At 50.6% G+C, this 17660-nt stretch overlaps 1 protein-coding gene and 1 pseudogene across 3 annotated transcripts; both read left to right on the top strand.

The window, feature by feature from the left end:
- Positions 1-3467: 3467 nt before the first annotated feature.
- On the top strand, positions 3468-12896 carry AMHR2 (anti-Mullerian hormone receptor type 2). Of its 3 annotated transcripts, XM_030939966.1 has the most exons (10): positions 3468-4858; positions 5096-5287; positions 5552-5629; positions 5842-5960; positions 6076-6306; positions 9973-10087; positions 10517-10689; positions 10895-11042; positions 11212-11348; positions 12547-12896. In XM_030939966.1, exons 1-10 carry the CDS (start codon positions 4582-4584, stop codon positions 12841-12843), a joined length of 1767 nt encoding a protein of 588 aa, XP_030795826.1. In that variant the 5' UTR covers positions 3468-4581; the 3' UTR covers positions 12844-12896. The 3 variants fall into 3 exon arrangements, with proteins under 3 accessions (XP_030795826.1, XP_030795827.1, XP_030795828.1); XM_030939967.1 differs by lacking the exon at positions 5552-5629; XM_030939968.1 differs by lacking the exon at positions 10895-11042 and having other exon boundaries at positions 12547-12895.
- A 3980-nt stretch (positions 12897-16876) lies between these two features.
- On the top strand, positions 16877-16961 carry LOC115900152 (annotated as a pseudogene).
- The last annotated feature ends 699 nt before the right edge of the window (positions 16962-17660 follow it).

The following is a 17660-nucleotide window of genomic DNA, read 5'->3' as shown; positions in this document are numbered from 1 at the left end:
CGCGTCCGGCCTCCTCTTTTATTTTCATTTCCACTGTCTCAGTACTCACTTTGTTTACTGCTTAGGTCTTGCAACTGATCTCTCCAAACCCCAGTAGTCATCCATCTTCCAATTGCCACCAGGCCCCTGCCTAAAATATTTTGCTTTTTGGGAAAGTCTAAGCTCCCTGATACAGAATTGAAAACCTTTCCAGTTTGGTCCATCTCTCTCTGAGGTGATTTTCTGTCTCATATCTCATACTGCTTCCTCCTCACTCCTTCCACCTCTAACACACAAGGCTTTGTGTTTACTTCTCTGTGCCTTTACTCTTGCCATTCCCTTTGCTTAGAACAACTGTTCTCCTCTTACCATTGTGTTTACCTTTGGGACTATTTAAATATCCCCTTCTCTGTGAAACTCTCTGGGTACCTTTCTTCTATGCCCTAGGCAAAATTAGCTTACTTGATCTATTTGTATAGCTCTTTGCTCATGCCCCTAGTAGGAAACACAGTTTTCTGGTTGCTTGTCCATATATCTGCCTGCATTTCTACACTATGAGTTCCCAGAGGGCAGTAATCACATCTCTATCTTTGTAGGCCCAGCACTTAATGAAATATGTTTTTTTTGGCCTGGTGGAGTGGCTCACGCCTGTAATCCCAGCACTTTGGAAGGTCTAGGCGGTGGATGACCTGAGATCAGGAGTTTGAAACCAGCCTGGCCAACATGGTGAAACCCCATCTGTACTAAAAATACAAAAAATTAGCCAGGCGTGGTGGAAGGCATCTGTAATCCCAGCTACTTGGGAGGCTGAAGCAGGAGAATTGCTTTGAACCTAGGAGGCGGAGGTTGCCGTAAGTGGAGATTGCACCACTTTACTCCAGCCTGAGTGACAGAGTGAGGCTCCGTCTCAAAAAAAAAGGGAATGCTTTTTTTTTTTTTTTTTAATAATATAGATGGGGGTCTCACCATGTTGCCCGGGCTAGTTTCAAACTCCTGGCCTCCCAAAGTACTGGGATTACAGACATGAACCACAGCGCCCAGCCTCTATCACCATCTTAACTCTAAAACCTAACAGCCCAGAGCAGGTATAGTTCCCATAAACCTGACTGGAATGTTTCTGTCTTGGAAAGAATTAGTTATCCAAAGCTTTGGGTGAGGAGACTGCCTTTCTGCCTGATCCTTACCCTGCTCCCACTCTGGAGGAGATAGTCTCCTGAGACATTCCAGACACAAGAAGCTATTTCACCTTCAAATTTCCCCTCAACCCCCACCACACACACCACCCCAGACTTATCTGATCTGGGAGCCAGTGAAGGAAAGTAGCTGGAAGCACAACATTCCACCTCACTGGCAAGGTCCTGCAGACTCCTGGAAGGGTCCAAGGAAGGATGGGCGGCTATCTCTGTCCCTGGTCATTCCTCCCGCTGCTGTTACACGACTACTGGAATTTTTACTTTCTTCCTTTCATGCAGGTTCCCCAGAAGAAAGACCCCAGAATCAAAAATTCAGTACTCAAGCTGGGCGCAGTGGCTCCTGCCTGTAATCCCAGCACTTTGGGAGGCCCAGGCGGGTGGATTACCTGAGGTCAGGAGTTTGAGACCAGCTTGGCCAACATGGTGAAACCCTGTCCCTACTAAAAATACAAAAATTAGCCAGGCGTGGTGGGCGCCTGTAGTCCCAGCACTCAGGAGGCTGAGGCAGGAGAATCGCTTGAACCCGGGAGGCAGAGGTTGCAGTGAGCCGAGATCACGCCACTCCACTCCAGCCTGGGTGACAGAGTGAGACTTCCTCTCAAAAAAAAAAAAAAAAAAAGTCAGTACTCGGACTATCATCCTTGGTCTAAGCCCCATCATTCCAAGAAAGGGTTTCCAGGCAGCCACTAGGGCAACAGAAAGCTAGGGAAACAGAGAACAAGTCCCCTCTGACTCTAATTCTCAATGAGCCAGTGGCTCACAGGGGTGGAAGTGATTACCTATTTCTGTTTATTACTCTGGGAAAGAGTCTGGTGGAGTTGACTCCTCTGTCTCTATTGCAGAACAAGCCATAGCCCTCTCCCACCTCCATGCTGAAATTCTTCACATCCTGTGCCCGCCCTTCACATTTTATAGTTCCTGCAGCTTGGTAAATGTAGGAGGTGTACTATATGTATTAGTCATCAGAGGAGGTACTTTCTGCCCTCTCACCGCAGCAGGGAATTTCTCCTCTGCTGACCTCTGGTGGTGATAGTTTGAACTGTATCCTCCCTTTTTAGTTGGTAGCATGTTGGCAGGTAATGTTGCATATTTTCTCAATTTAAATTCAAATGTCCAAGTATAGTACTAAGTCGTTATTTTTTTTCATTGTTGAATTTTGTACGTCTTTCAGGCAGTATACAAAGAATACAGCCGGCCTGGTGCGGTGGCTCACGCCTGCAATCCCAGCACTTTGGGAGGCTAAGGCGGAGGGATCACTCACGCCTGTAATCCCAGAACTTTGGGAGCCCAGGCGGGTGGATCACGAGGTCAGGAGATTGAGATCATCCTGGCTAACACGGAGAAACGCCCTCTCTACTAAAAATACAAAAAATTATCCCGGTGTGGTGGTGGGCACCTGTAGTCCCAGCTACTCGAGAGGCTGAGGCAGGAGAATGGCGTGAACCTGGAAGGTGGAACTTACAGTAAGCCGAGATCGCGCCACTGCACTCCAGCCTGGGCGACAGAATGGGACTCCGTCTCAAAAAAAAAAAAAAAAGATCGACCCCATCCTGGCCAACATGGTGACATGGTGAAACCCCGTCTCTACTAAAAGTACAAAAATAATAATTTAAAAAAAAAGAATAGGCCCGGCGCGGTGGCTCAAGCCTGTAATCCCAGCACTTTGGGAGGCCGAGACGGGCGGATTACGAGGTCATGAGATCGAGACCATCCTGGCTAACGCGGTGAAACCCCGTCTCTACTAAAAAAATACAAAAAAAAAAAAAAAACTAGCCGGGCGAGGTGGCGGGCCCCTGTAGTCCCAGCTACTGGGGAGGCTGAGGCAGGAGAATGGCGTGAACCCGGGAGGTGGAGCTTGCAGTGAGCCGAGATCCCGCCACTGCACTCCAGCCTGGGTGACAGAGCAAGACTCCTTCTCAAAAAAAAAAAAAAAGAATAGAACCTGGACTTTGGAGTCAGACTTGCCTAAGTTCAAATTCCAGCTCTGCTATTTTCTAGCTGAATGACTTTGGGCGACTTACCTAAGCTCAGTTTTCTTACGTATAAAGTGGAAATAATAAAAATAATAGGCCAGGCACAGTGGCTCACACCTGTAATCTCAGCACTTTGGGAGGCCAAGGCGGGCAGATCACGAGGTCACGAGATTGAGACTATCCTGGCCAACATGGTGCAACCCCATCTCTACTAAAAATACAAACATTAGCTGGGCATGGTGGCATGTGCCTGTAATCCCAGCTACTCGGGAGGCCGAGGCAGGAGAATTGCTTGAACCAGGGAGTGGGAGGTTTCAGTGAGCCAAGATGGTACCACTGCACTCCTGCCTGGTGACAGAGCAAGACTCAGTCTCAAAAAATAAATAATAATAATAATAATAATAAATATTTCAGGGAAGAATTAGATGAGATGATTGTAAAATGCATAGCCCTAGCTGTGACCCAGAATATAGTAGGTGCTTGATAAGAACTTCCTCCTTAATAATGGTTATTTGTTCAGTCTGTGAACCAATGTGATTTTTTTTTAAAGTGAAATCCACATAGCAAAATTTACCATTGTTACTGTTTTCAATGTGTTTTTTTAAAAATTCAGGTAAGTTTTATGTACTTTCTGATTCTTAAGTTGGAAAACAAGGTAACCTCTAATATGGGCTGTGAGGCCTTCCTCTGCCCAAGCAGCTGAGGATATGAACCCTGAATATAAAGGGATCTTAGGCTAGAAGGGATCTTGGGCAGAGCTGAATGGCTCTAAGCATTTGACCTCACCTTAGTTTCCTCCTGAGAAGAGTCAACAGAGTCCAGCATCTTCTTCCAAGGTCAGGAAAGGGCAAAGATTTGAAATTAGGCATCACTGGGTTCTCAGCTGGGCCTGCAAGATCCCCTCCTCCCACTATGCAGAGCAAAGAGGAGGTTGCAGAAGAGAAGAGGATACAGATTGGTTCTCTGCTCCTCCCTTTCTTTCCCTGCTTTCCCCACACCCACCCTCTCCCCCACAGCAGCCTTCTCCCCCACAGAGGCTGGGATAGAATGAGGGGGGCGGAGTTGGGGACTGAGGGATCAGAAGCCCCAGGATGCCCTGTATCTGAAGAAAGCTTTGGCCAGGGGCAGCTGTGCTGGCTCATGCTCTCCTCCTGCTGCTGCTGCCATCCTCCAGCAAGATGCTAGGGTCTCTGGGGCTTTGGGCATTACTTCCCACAGCTGTGGAAGGTAAGCGTCTACAGGGAGGGGAAGGGTCTTTCCATCCATCCAGCGAGGGAAAGGGATGCTTGAAGCAAGAGCCACCCCTTTGGAAGAGTGGTGAGTGGGCTGGGTGAGTGAGGGTGAAGGACAGAGCCATGTGTCCCCATGGCGGGGCTCAGGTTCCAGCCCTCTGCTGACCCTGCTTCCTCCTGTGGCTTTACCATACTGACGCTGGGATGTGGAACATGTTTTGTCTGTTCTTTTGGCCACTTTTTTGCCTCTGCATTCACTCCCATCTCGAATCCTTTCCTTCCCCACCCTGGGCCTCAGCACCCCCAAACAGGCGAACTTGTGTGTTCTTTGAGGCCCCTGGAGTGCAGGGAAGCACAAAGACACTGGGAGAGCTGCTAGAATCAGGCCCAGAGCTCCCTAGAGCTATCCGCTGCCTCTACAGCCGCTGCTGCTTTGGGATCTGGAACCTGACCCAAGACCGGGCACAGGTGGAAATGCAAGGTGAATGGTAAAGTATATGGCAGGTGATAGCTAGAGTGGGAGACAGACACATCCTGGGGTGTGGGTGGCAACCAAGGGGGAAGGGGAGAAATAGAACATGTGGTGGGAAAGAAAAGCCCATGAGAGATGGAAGGGATGCCTCTGATAGAGAAGGGATTTATCCTCTGTTTCCACACGCCATTGTGCTTTCTCCCTTTTCCCCCTTTCTCTCCTCTTCCCCTAATCCCACCCCATCAGGATGCCGAGACAGTGATGAGCCAGGCTGTGAGTCCCTCTACTGTGACCCAAGTCCCCGAGCCCACCCCAGCCCTGGCTCCACTCTCTTCACCTGCTCCTGTGGCACTGACTTCTGCAATGCCAATTACAGCCATCTGCCTCCTCCAGGGAGCCCTGGGACTCCTGGCACCCAGGGTCCCCAGGCTGCCCCAGGTAGCCACCCAAGGGTACTGAAGGCTGGTGGGGGCTGGGGCCCAGGTTAGGATGAGAGGTGGAACCAGGGCCAGTTCTCACCCTACTCCCACCCCACACTTTCCTCCTCCTGGCCTTGGGAAGTTGGTTGCCCTGGTGACTGGGAGATAAGGGGTCTTGTGACCAGGGTGGGGGTGGGTTGAGAAGCAAGCTCTCAGGAGGGGAACAGCAGAGAGCAGGTTTGGGTCAGTGCTTGCCAGCCTGCATTCTTGCCTTGATGTCCAGGTGAGTCCATCTGGATGGCACTGGTGCTGCTGGGGCTGTTCCTCCTCCTCCTGCTGCTGCTGGGCAGCATCATCTTGGGTATTAATCCACCCCATCCCTCCCTTGTGACCCCAAGACATTGTCCCCAAAGCTCTGATCCCTCTCCAGGCACCCCTGACCCCATGGTCTTGGGATCTCTATAGCCTGATTCCCAGACTCCCATGACCTCTCACAAAGCTCCCTTTCCATAGAGTCCCTTTTCCTGTCCCCATGCATGTGCACCCTGAATCTAAGGCTCTTCTCTGTTCCAGTCCTGCTACAGCGAAAGAACTACAGAGTGCGAGGTGAACCAGTGCCAAGGCCAGGGCCAGACTTGGGCAGGGACTGGAGTGTGGAGCTGCAGGAGCTGCCCGAGCTGTGCTTCTCCCAGGTGCCCCAGGGAGGGAGAGAAGGGATCCTCTGGGCACTCCTGGAGGTTGTGCTGGGGAGGAAGCCTGGCCCTATTATAGCTCAGAGGCCCACACTCAGCACAGTGTCCCTACCAGGTAATCCGGGAAGGAGGTCATGCAGTGGTTTGGGCCGGGCAGCTGCAAGGCAAACTGGTTGCCATCAAGGCCTTCCCACCGAGGTCTGTGGCTCAGTTCCAAGCTGAGAGAGCATTGTACGAACTTCCAGGCCTACAGCACGACCACATTGTCCGATTTATCACCGCCAGCTGGGGGGGCCCTGGCCCCCTGCTTTCTGGGCCCCTGCTGGTACTGGAACTGCATCCCAAGGTGAGCACCAAGGAGTATATATGTGTGTGTGCCTGTGTGTATGTATGGAGGTGGGGGCTACATGGCAGCTGGGCCTCGTTGATGCTTCTGCTTTCGATTTTCTCTTTTCTAAGACATTAAAAATGGCCAGGCGAGGTGGCCCATGCCTGTAATCCCAGGACTTTGAGAGGCCAAGGTAGGTGGATCACCTAAGCCCAGGAGCTCAAGACTAGCCTAGGCAACATGAGGAAACCCCATCACTGCAAAATTAGCTCAGCATGGCAGTGCACACCTATAGTCCCAGCTACTCAGGGGGCTGAGGTGGAAAGATCGTTTGAGCATAGGAGGTTGAGGCTGCAGTGAGCCGTGAGCATCCCACTGCACTCCAGCCTGGGAGACAGAGTGAGACCATCTCAAAAAACAGTAACAAGCTGGGGACGGTGGCACACGCCTGTAATCCCAGCACTTTGGGAGGCCAACTTGGGAGGACTGCTTGAACCCAGGAATTCAAGAACAGTCTGGGCAACACTGTGAAACCCCACCTCTACAAAAAAGAAAAAATTGGCTGGGTGTGATGGCACGTGCCTGCGGTCCCAGCTACTTGGGAGGCTGAGGTGGAAGGAGCACCTGAGCCTGGGAAGGTCAAGACTGGCAGTGGGCCAAGACTGTCCCACTGCACTCCAGCCTAGGTGACAGAGTAAGACCCTGTCTCAAAATAATAATAATTTTTATTTATTTTTATTTTTCATTACATAAACAATACATGTTTATATATTTATTTTATTTTATTTTATTTTATTTTATTTTATTTTATTTTATTTTGTGAGGGGGACAAGGCCTCGCTCTGTTGCCCAGACTGGAGTGCAGTGGCATAAGCTTGGCTCACTGCAACCTCTGCCTCCTGGGTTCAAGCGATTCTCCTCCCTAAGCCTCCCCAGTAGCTGGGATTACAGGTGCCTGCCACCACGCCTGGCTAATTTTTGCATTTTTAGTAGAGACGGAGTTTCACCATGTTGGCCAGGCTGGTTTCGAACTCCTGACCTCAAGTGATCCACCCATCTCAGCCCCACAAAGTGCTGGGATTACAGGCATGACCACTGTGCCTAGCCAAAAAAAAAAAAAAAACAATGTTAAAGAAATACCTTCAAGGCCGGGCGCGGTGGCTCAAGCCTGTAATCCCAGCACTTTGGGAGGCCAAGACAGGCGGATCACAAGGTCAGGAGATCGAGACCATCCTGGCTAACACGGTGAAACCCCGTCTCTACTAAAAAACACAAAAAACGGCCGGGCGCAGTGGCTCAAGCCTGTAATCCCAGCACTTTGGGAGGCCGAGACGGGCGGATCACAGGGTCAGGAGATCGAGACCATCCTGGCTAACATGGTGAAACCCCGTCTCTACTAAAAAATACAAAAAAAAACTAGCCGGGTGAGGTGGCGGGCGCCTGTAGTCCCAGCTACTCGGGAGGCTGAGGCAGGAGAATGGCGTGAACCCGGGACACGGAGCTTGCAGTGAGCCAGGATCCAGCCACTACACTCCAGCCTGGGCGACAGAGCGAGACTCCGTCTCAAAACAAAAACAAAAACAAAACACACACACACACACACACACACACACACACACACAAAACTAGCCGGGCGAGGTTGCGGGCGCCTGTAGTCCCAGCTACTCGGGAGGCTGAGGCAGGAGAATGGCGTGAACCCGGGAGGCGGAGCTTGCAGTGAGCTGAGATCAGGCCACTGCACTACAGCCTGGGCGGCAGAGCGAGACTCCGCCTCAAAAAAAAAAAAAGAAATACCTTCAGGCACAACCCTCCAAACTCATTCATATATTCATTCAACAAATAATTATGAACTATATGTCAGACACTATGCTGAAGGCCAGAAAAAAACACAGTCCCTGCCTTTACAGATTTTATAGACTAGCAGGGGAGACAGAAATGGATCAAGTAAACACAAGTGTCAAATGTCAAGTGTGCTAAGTGCTAGAAGAGAGGGCCACTGAACTATAAGAATAATAAGATGTGACTTGAAGGGGAGAGCAATGAGCAAGAAGAAGAGGAAAAGGTAGGCAGAGGCCAGCCACACCAGGCCCTATGGGCCTGCTAAAGATTTAGGACTTTTTAAGCTTTCATACCATTTCCCATCTGCTTCCTGCTAGGCATTACACTACTCACTTTTTTTTTTTTTTTTTTTTTTTTGACAGAGCCTCATTCTGTTCCCCAGGCTAGAATGCAGTGGCATGATCTCAGCTCACTGCAGCCTCCGCCTCCTGGGTTCAAGCAATTCTGCCTCAGCCACCCGAGTAGCTGGGATTACAGGCGTGCCGCCACTACTTACTCCTGGCTAATTTTTGTATTTTTAGTAGATATGGGATTTCACCATGTTGGCCAGGCTGGTCTCAAACTCTTGACCTCAAGTGATCCGCCTGCCTCGGCCTCCCAAAGTGCTGGGATTACAGGTGTGAGCCACCCCGCCCGGCCATGCTACATACTTTAAACATTTCCAAACATACCCTTCGCAAACACATTATGAGGTAGGAATGATTATCCACATGGGGCTCAGAAAAGGAAAGTCATTTGCCCAGAATCTATGTGACTCTAGAGCTGGCTCCTCATCATCATGTCTGTTGCCTCCTGGTGGGGTAACCCTCCACCAGGACTGTGTGTGTCTCTGTCCACGTAGAAGAGCTCCCCACAACTCACTTTGCCCTATTGTAAGTAGTTCAACCTCCACCACCTGTTTCAGTGCCCAAATGCAGTGTCTCTTCCCTGGACTTTTTCAGCCCCTACAGCTTCTGCACCTCCGAAATCTTGAATGATGGAAAATCCCCTCTTTGACCACATACCTCCTGTCCTAGCTCAAAAATCACTGTTTTTTTTTTTTTTGTTGTTGTTTGTTTAAATTTCTCTCACTTCTCCAGGCAGTGTTAGTCATTCTTGCTTTATGCCCCTTGGCACTCGGTTAATTTTCCCATCTTGGGGTTTACTGCATTCTTTATCTCTTACCTTCTCATCTGAGCCATCTTGGTGCCTGCACACAGCTCATGGCCACTGAAGGTGCTCGATGACGCTTGTCGAATGAGGGGTTCTATTGCTCCCTTCCCTCCAATTCCCACTTGCCCTCCACCTGCTACTCTGTTATCTACTGGCTCTGCCTGTCTATGTGTACACATGCCTGACACCTCAGACAAGGTGGCTCATGAGGTATGCCCCTGACTAGCTTACGCTGCCTCCTCTGTTACTGTCTTTGCCCCACATTTTCTGAGTCAGTATAAGGTGGTGGTTATTAGTAAGTGATCTTGAGTCAGACTGCTTGGATTCAAGCTCCACTCCTGCCTCACCGACTGACTTCAAGCGAGTTTCCTTAGTTCTCTAAGGAAAAGCTCATCTGTTAAATGGTGTGACAGGAGCACCTACCTCCTAGGGTTGTCACAAGGATTATAGGAGGCCACATCCACTGGGCCTGGACCACAGTAAGTGCCTAGTAACCTTGATCTCGAGTTACTATTTTTCATGTCAATTGATGCACAGTCTTACTCCTTCTACCTATTGTCTTGGCCAGCATCCGTTGGTGTGTCTGTCTGCTGGGGAGATGCAGGGAGAAGACTATCAATTGATCTCTGCTCCCTGGGATGGATCAGCCACCTCCAGCTTTGTGTACCATCCTTTTCTCTCTGTTTTTTCCCAGGGCTCCCTGTACCACTACTTGACCCAGCACACCAGTGACTGGGGAAGTTCCCTGCGGATGGCACTGTCCCTGGCCCAGGGCCTGGCATTTCTCCATGAGGAGCGCTGGCAGAATGGTGGGTGAGCTGGGCATAGGAAGTCAAGGCAGCCACCCCTTAGTTTGGAGGGGAAGGATTGGGTCAAAAGGGGGAGGAAGAGCCGGGCGCGGTGGCTCACGCCTTTAATCCCAACACTTTGGGAGGCCGAGGTGGGCGGATCACGAGGTCGGGAGATCGAGGCCATCCTGGCTAACATGGTGAAACCCCGTCTCTATTAAAAATACAAAATATTAGCCAGGCGTGGTGACACGTGCCTGTAGTCTCAGCTACTCGGGAGGCTGAGGCAGGAGAATCGCTTGAACCCACGAGGCGGAGGTTGCAGTGAGCCGAGATTGCGACATTGCACTCCAGCCTGAGCAACAGAGTGAGATGCCGACTCAAAAAAAAAAAAAAAAAAAAGAGGGAGGAAGAACATCCATGTTCCTTCGACCTTGGATTCCCCCACAGGCCAATATAAACCAGGTATTGCCCACCGAGATCTGAGCAGCCAGAATGTGCTCATTCGGGAAGATGGATCGTGTGCCATTGGAGACCTGGGCCTTGCCTTGGTGCTCCCTGGCCTCACTCAGCCCCCTGCCTGGACCCCTACTCAACCACAAGGCCCAGCTGTCATCATGGAAGTGAGTTCTCTGGCTAACTGGTGAGGCCCAGGATGATGGTGGTGCCGCTGATGGCAATGAATCCATTGTGTGTCAACAGTTGTAGCAATACCTATAGCATTTGGGACATTGCTGAGTCTGTGGTTGGGGGGATATTGCATGGACCATTGCTGCAGTGAGGGTTGCCACAGAGATGATTCTTGGCCCTTCGTGCCTTGCTCTCCAGGCTGGCACCCAGAGGTACATGGCACCAGAGCTCTTGGACAAGACTCTGGACCTACAGGATTGGGGCATGGCCCTCCGACGAGCTGATATTTACTCTTTGGCTCTGCTCCTGTGGGAGATACTGAGCCGCTGCCCAGATTTGAGGCCTGGTAAGGATAAGTGGTACAGTCCCTTCCCGTGGGCTCCCCCCAACCCATTCTAGGTTCACCCCAACCTGACCTGGTCCTGAGAAAGCTCTGCTCTTCCCTGTCTTGCCTTTTCTACATGGTAGGCACCCCTAGGACTAACTGACACCCAAGCCCCTCTACCTCCCTCCAGACAGCAGTCCACCACCCTTCCAACTGGCCTATGAGGCAGAACTGGGCAATACCCCTACCTCTGATGAGCTATGGGCCTTGGCAGTGCAGGAGAGGAGGCGTCCCTACATCCCATCCACCTGGCGCTGCTTTGCTACAGTAAGAGGCCTAGGCTGTTGGGCTGGGAACCTGGAGAGTGGGGGCTGGGCATGGGCTTCAAGGACATCTCTGCCAGGGCATCTGTCTACTCCTATCTCCTCTCATCGCCCATCACTCCTTGGTTCATGCTCAGCTGGAACTGGGCAAGCCTGCTCTCTCCCTCAGTTCATCCTCTTCCACCCTAAGTCTCACACAGTCCATTCCATCTACCTGAGACACACACCTTCCTCCTGCTCAGCCTTGCCCAGCCTGTCTCTCCTCTCTACCATCAGTTAGCCCTGTTCCTCAGTCCCCTTCTCCAGGATGCCTTCCTTGGCTTTGCTCTTGTCCTGAGCTCTGCCCCATCTGCTCTCCCAATACAGTAAAGCCCAAAAATCAGTTCAATAAGTCCCCATTCTGTCATACATTGATGATGTTTCTGCTGTGACTCAATAAAAGGCAGTTCTGGGTATAAAGGGTGAAAGCAGTGGCCTCACAGTGAAAGTTCAGGGCTTTGCACAAACACTTTTTTTTTTTTTTGAGACAGAGTTTCGCACTGTTGCCCAGGCTGGAGTGCAGTGGTCCGATCTTGGCTCACTGCAAGCTCTGCCTCCTGGGTTTATGCCATTCTCCTACCTCAACCTCCCGAGTAGCTGGTACTACAGGTGCCCGCCAACGTGCCCGGCTAATTTTTTCTATTTTTAGTAGAGACGGGGTCTCACCATGTTAGCCAGGATGGTCTCGATCTCCTGACCTCGTGATCCGCCCGTCTCACCCTCCCAAAGTGCTGGGATTACAGGCGTGAGCCACCACGCCTGGCCACAAATACTTTTTTAACAGAATGTCCCTTCTGCTACCTGATCTGAAATTTCCACGGCACAAGTGTTAAGTTAGCTAACGGAAACTGGGCATTACTTGCAGAAGACTCTGGCTCTCTGAGAGGAAAGAGAGTAATTTCCCATTAGCATATTAAGCTGTCAACCTATATTAGCTCCTCAGAGGAAATAGTGGGCTGTACAGAAGACCCCCACAGAGCCTGTTTCATAGGGAACAAGATTCAGAAGGCTGGAATTCAGCAAGAGGGAGAGGAGGGAGGCTCCAGGAAAGATCAGAAGTGGGTGTTGAAAGCAGGAGAGTGATGGACACTGAAGATGCCTTTTAACCCTGGGGCCCACTCAAGATCCTAGAGTCAACCCTCCCTCCCTGTCATTCCTCCCAGGACCCTGATGGGCTGGGGGAGCTCCTAGAAGACTGTTGGGATGCAGACCCAGAAGCACGGCTGACGGCTGAGTGTGTACAGCAGCGCCTGGCTGCCTTGGCCCATCCTCAGGAGAGCCACACCTTTCCAGAGAGCTGTCCACGTGGCTGCACACCTCTCTGCCCAGAAGACTGTACTTCAACTCCTGCCCCTACCATCCTGCCCTGTAGGCCTCAGCAGAGTGCCTGCCACTTCAGTGTTCAGCAAGGCCCTTGTTCCAGGAATCCTCAGCCTGCCTGTACCCTTTCTCCTATGTAAATATGCAGTTTATGTGTAATCAATGTACATGCCAACATAAACATGGCAAATGCATAGCTGTCTTGTCTGCCTCATCACTGCCTTTCCCACCTGCCGAATCCTTGGATTCTTCTGCGGGCATCCAGTCCACAGCAGTTCTGACCAGTGACTCAGGGTAGGTGTGCAGGAAACAGAATAAAGTCAGCTTTCCTGACGCATATCCTTGGGCCTTCCTCTATTCCTGTAATCCAGGGACCCTCTTGTCTCTCTTCCCTTCCACTAACATTTATTTTTATTTATTTATCTGGTTTTTTTTTTGGAGACAGAGTCTCTGTCCAGGCTGGAGTGCAATGAAACAATCACGGCTCACTGCAGCCTTGTCCTCCCTGGGCTCTTGTGATCCTCCTACCCCAGCCTCCTGAATAGGTGGGACCACAGGCATGGACCACCATATCCAGCTATTTTTTCTTTTTTGAGACAGAGTCGCACTCTGTCACCCAGGCCGGAGTGCAGTGGCACAGTCTCCGCTCACCGCAAGCTCTGCCTCCCGGGTTCATGCCATTCTCCTGCCTCAGCCTCCCGAGTAGCTGGGACTACAGGCACCCACCAACATGCCCGGCTAATTTTTTGTATTTTTAGTAGAGACGGGTTTCGTTTTGTTTGTTTGTTGTATTTTTTTTTTTAGTAGAGACGGGGTTTCACTGTGTTAGCCAGGATGGACTCGATCTCCTGACCTCGTGATCCGCCCGTCTCGGCCTCCCAAAGTGCTGGGATTACAGGCTTGAGGCACCGCGCCCGGCCTAGAGACGGGTTTTCACTGTGTTAGCCAGGATGGTCTCGATCTCCTGACCTTGTGATCCGCCCACCTCGGCCTCCCAAAGTGCTGGGATTACAGGCCCACCGCATCTGGCCTAATTTTTTATTTTTTGTAGAGATGAAGTCTTGCTATGTTGCCCAGGCTGGTCTCGAACTCCTGAGCTCAAGCAGTCCTCCTTCCTCAGCCTCCCAAAGTTCTGGGATTACAGGCATGAACCACTGCACCCAGCATTTTAAATTGTTTATCTTAAAAAATTTTTATTTATTTATTTATTTTGAGACTGGGTCTTGCTCTGTCGCCCAGGCTGGAGTCCTGTGGCACGGTCTCAGCTCACTGCAAGCTCCGCCTCCCAGGTTCATGCCATTCTCCTGCCTCAGCCTCCAGAGTAGCTGGGACTACAGGCACCAGCCACCACAGCTGGCTAATTTTTTTGTATTTTTAGTAGAGACAGGGTTTCACCGTGTTAGCCAGATGGTCTTGATCTCCTGACCTCGTGATCCGCCCACCTTGGTCTCCCAAAGTAAATTGTTTATTATTTTTGTTTTTGAGATAAGCTCTTGTTCTGTTACCCAGGCTGTGATCATAGCTCACAGCATCCTTGACCTCCCGGGCTGAAGCGATCGTCCCACCTCAGCCTCCCAAGTAGCTGGGACTACAGATGTGTGCCACTACACCCGGCTAATTTTTGTATTTTTTCATAGAGACAGGGTTTTGCCATGTTGCCCAGGCTGGTTTTGAACTCCTGGGCTCAAAGGATCCACCTGCCTAGGACTCCCAAAGTGCTGAGATTACAAGTATGAGACACCACACCCAGCCTTAACATTTATTTTTAAAGGTGGGATCTCATGGTGGGCACTGGGGAAAGAAGGGTAAACACAACAAAAATCACTGCCCTAAAGGTGCTCAAAGACCTTGTACATCACATTGTTGGGGTCCTGTACACTGTCCTGGGGGTAACAGGAGAGACTTGAGCAGGAATGCTTCACAGAGCACAGGATGCTTGAGCTGTGTCTTAACTGAGCAAGAGTTTCCCAGGAGCGTGTTCTTGTCCCTTCCTGTGACCCAGCTCTCATCCACATCCAGTCAGTTCTCAAGTTCCACTGAGGCAACCTAGGCAGGGGCTAGTTCTTCTTTTTCTTTTCTTTTTTCTTTTTTTTTTTGAGATGGAGTCTTGCTCTGTTGCCCAGGCTGGAATACAATGGAGGGATCTCGGCTCACTGCAACCTCTGCCTCCTGGGTTCAACTGATTCTCCTGTCTCAGCCTCCCGAGCAGCTGCGACTGCAGGCGCCCGCCACCACACCCAGCTAATTTTTGGTGTTTTTTAGTAGAGATGGGGTTTCACTCTGTTGGCCAGATTGGTCTCAAACTCCTGACCTCGAGATCCACCCATCTTGGCCTCCCAAAGTGGTAGGATTACAGGTGTGAGCCACCATGCCTGGCCTTCTTTTTCTTTCTTAATCAACCTACATCATACTTTGATGGGCAGGGCCTGCTTCTGGGCACCTTCTCTTTCCTTCTTCCTAGGACTTGCAGGCCCCAACTACTATAATTACCCCCTGGCAGCTTATGTTTCCCCTAATCTAGGCTAAACAGTACTCTCTGGATATTCTTTAATTTTTAAAATTTTTTTCGGACGGAGCCTCACTCACAAAAAAATTTTTTTTTGACAGAGGCCAAAGTGGATGGATTACCTGAGGTCAGGAGTTCGAGACCAGCCTGGCCCACATGGTGAAACCCTGTGTCTACAAAAAATACAAAAATTAGCCGGTCATGGTGGCACGTGCCTGTAGTCCCAGCCACTTGGGAGGCTAAGGCAGGAGAATGGCTTGAACCTGGGAGGTGGAGGTTGTAGGGAGCCAAGATCGCACCACTGCACTCCAGCCCGGGTGACAGAGCAACAGTCCGTCTCAAAAAAAAAAAAAAAAAAGAAGCTGGGCCAGGTGGCATGTGCCTGTAATCTCAGCACTTTGGGAGGCCGAGGGTCACGAGGTCAGGAGTTCGAGACCAGCCTGACCAATATGGTGAAACACTGTCTCTATTAAAAATACAAAAATTAGCTGGGCATGGTGGTGCCCGCCTGTAATCCCAGCTACTCAGGAGACTGAGGCAGGAGAATCCCTTGAACCTGGGAGGTGGAGGATGCAGTGAGCCAAGATGGTGCCACTGCACTCTAGCCTGGGCAACAGAGCCAGACTCTGTTTCAGAGAAAAAAAAAAAAAAAAAAACAGAAAGAAAGAAAAAGAAAAGAAAAGAATGTACAAACATGCTGATGAGCATAAGGCTATGTTCAATCAAAAATAAACCTATGGGTCGGGCGTGGTTGCTCACACCTGTAATCCCAGCATTTTGGGAGGCCGAGGCAGGTGGATAACCTGTCAGGAGTTCGAGACCAGCCTGGCCAGCATGGTGAAACCCATCTCTATTAAAAATACAAAAATTAGGCCAGGCGCAGTGGCTTATGCCTGTAATCCCAGCACTTTGGGAGGCCAAGGCGAGTGGATCATGAGATCAGGAGATCCAGACCATCCTGGCTAACACCATGGAACCCTGTCTCTACCAAAAATACAAAAAATTAGCCGGGCGTGGTGCTGGGCGCCTGTAGTCCCAGCTACTTGGGAGGCTGAGGCAGGAGAATGGCGTGAACCTGGGAGGCGGAGCTTGCAGTGAGCCGAGATCACGCCGCCACTGCACTCCAGCCTGGGCGACAGAGCGAGACTCTGTCTCAAAAAAAAAAAAGACAGAAAAAAACCCCACAAAGATACAAAAATTAGCCTGGTGTGGTGGTGCACACCTGTAATCCCAGCTACTTGGGAGGCTGAGGCAGGAGAATCACTTGAACCCGGCAGGTGGAAGTTGCAGTGAGCCAAGATTGCGCCATTGCACTCCAGCCTGGGTGACAGAGTGAGACCCTGTCTCAAAAAATAAATAAATAAATAAAAATAAAAATAAAAATAAATAAAATAAATAAGCCTATGATTGGGAGACTGAGGAGGGCAGGTCACCTGAGGTCAGGAGGTGGAGACCAGCCTGGCCAACATGACAAACCTTGTGTCTTCTAAAAATACAAAAATTAGCTGGGCATGGTGGTGCAGACCTGCAATCCCAGCTACTCCGGGGGCTGAGGATAGAGAATCGCTTCAATCCGGGAGGTGGAGTTTGCAGTGAGCTGAGATCAGACCACTGCACTCCAGCCTGGACGAGTGAGGCTCCATATCGAAACGAACAAAGGAAAAAAAAAAAAAAAAAAAAAAAAAACAGAGAAGAGTAGCATGGTCCTTGTGGAAGGATGACATGCACATTTGTGAAGCATTCCGTATTTTAAACAAACAAACAAACAATGACCATATCCCAAACATCAGAGAGGCCATAAATAGAAAGACAAGGGGAGTGTTGTGGTATTACAGTTTCTACTTGTAGTTTTTTTTGTTTTTTTTTTGAGACGGAGTCTCGCTCTGTCGCCCAGGCTGGAGTGCAGTGGCCGGATCTCAGCTCACTGCAAGCTCCGCCTCCCAGGTTTACGCCATTCTCCTGCCTCAGCCTCCGGAGTAGCTGGGACTACAGGCGCCCGCCACCTCACCCGGCTAGTTTTTTGTATTTGTTTAGTAGAGACGGGGTTTCACCATGTTAGCCAGGATGGTCTCGATCTCCTGACCTCGTGATCCGCCCGCCTCGGCCTCCCAAAGTGCTGGGATTACAGGCTTGAGCCACCGCGCCCGGCTCTACTTGTAGTATTTTTGAATGAATGTATTGTAATATGTTGTATAGAAGGGATCACTAGGCCGGGCGCGGTGGCTCACGCCTGTAATCCCAACACTTCGGGAGGCCGAGGCAGGCGGATCATGAGGTCAGGAGATCGAGACCATCCTGGCTAACACGGTGAAACCTCGTCTCTACTAAAATATACAAAATGGGCGTGGTGGCGGGCGCCTGTAGTCCCAGCTACTCCAGAGGCCGAGGCAGGAGAATGACGTGAACCCAGGAGGCCGAGCTTGCAGTGAGCCAAGATCGCACCACTGCACT

The sequence above is a fragment of the Rhinopithecus roxellana genome, chromosome 10 (genome assembly GCF_007565055.1).
Source record: "Rhinopithecus roxellana isolate Shanxi Qingling chromosome 10, ASM756505v1, whole genome shotgun sequence".
In the NCBI taxonomy this organism is placed as follows: Eukaryota; Metazoa; Chordata; class Mammalia; order Primates; family Cercopithecidae; genus Rhinopithecus; species Rhinopithecus roxellana.
This window is presented reverse-complemented; position numbering and strand designations above follow the sequence as displayed.

Bases quoted from the DNA above. Each gene is read 5' to 3' on its own strand.
- AMHR2 (XM_030939966.1), top strand. From the start codon at position 4,582: ATGTGGAACATGTTTTGTCTGTTCTTTTGGCCACTTTTTTGCCTCTGC. The intron at 5,961-6,075 runs GTGCCCCAGGGA...TGTCCCTACCAG, and splicing joins CCGAGCTGTGCTTCTCCCAG to GTAATCCGGGAAGGAGGTCA. The intron at 6,307-9,972 runs GTGAGCACCAAG...GTTTTTTCCCAG, and splicing joins TACTGGAACTGCATCCCAAG to GGCTCCCTGTACCACTACTT.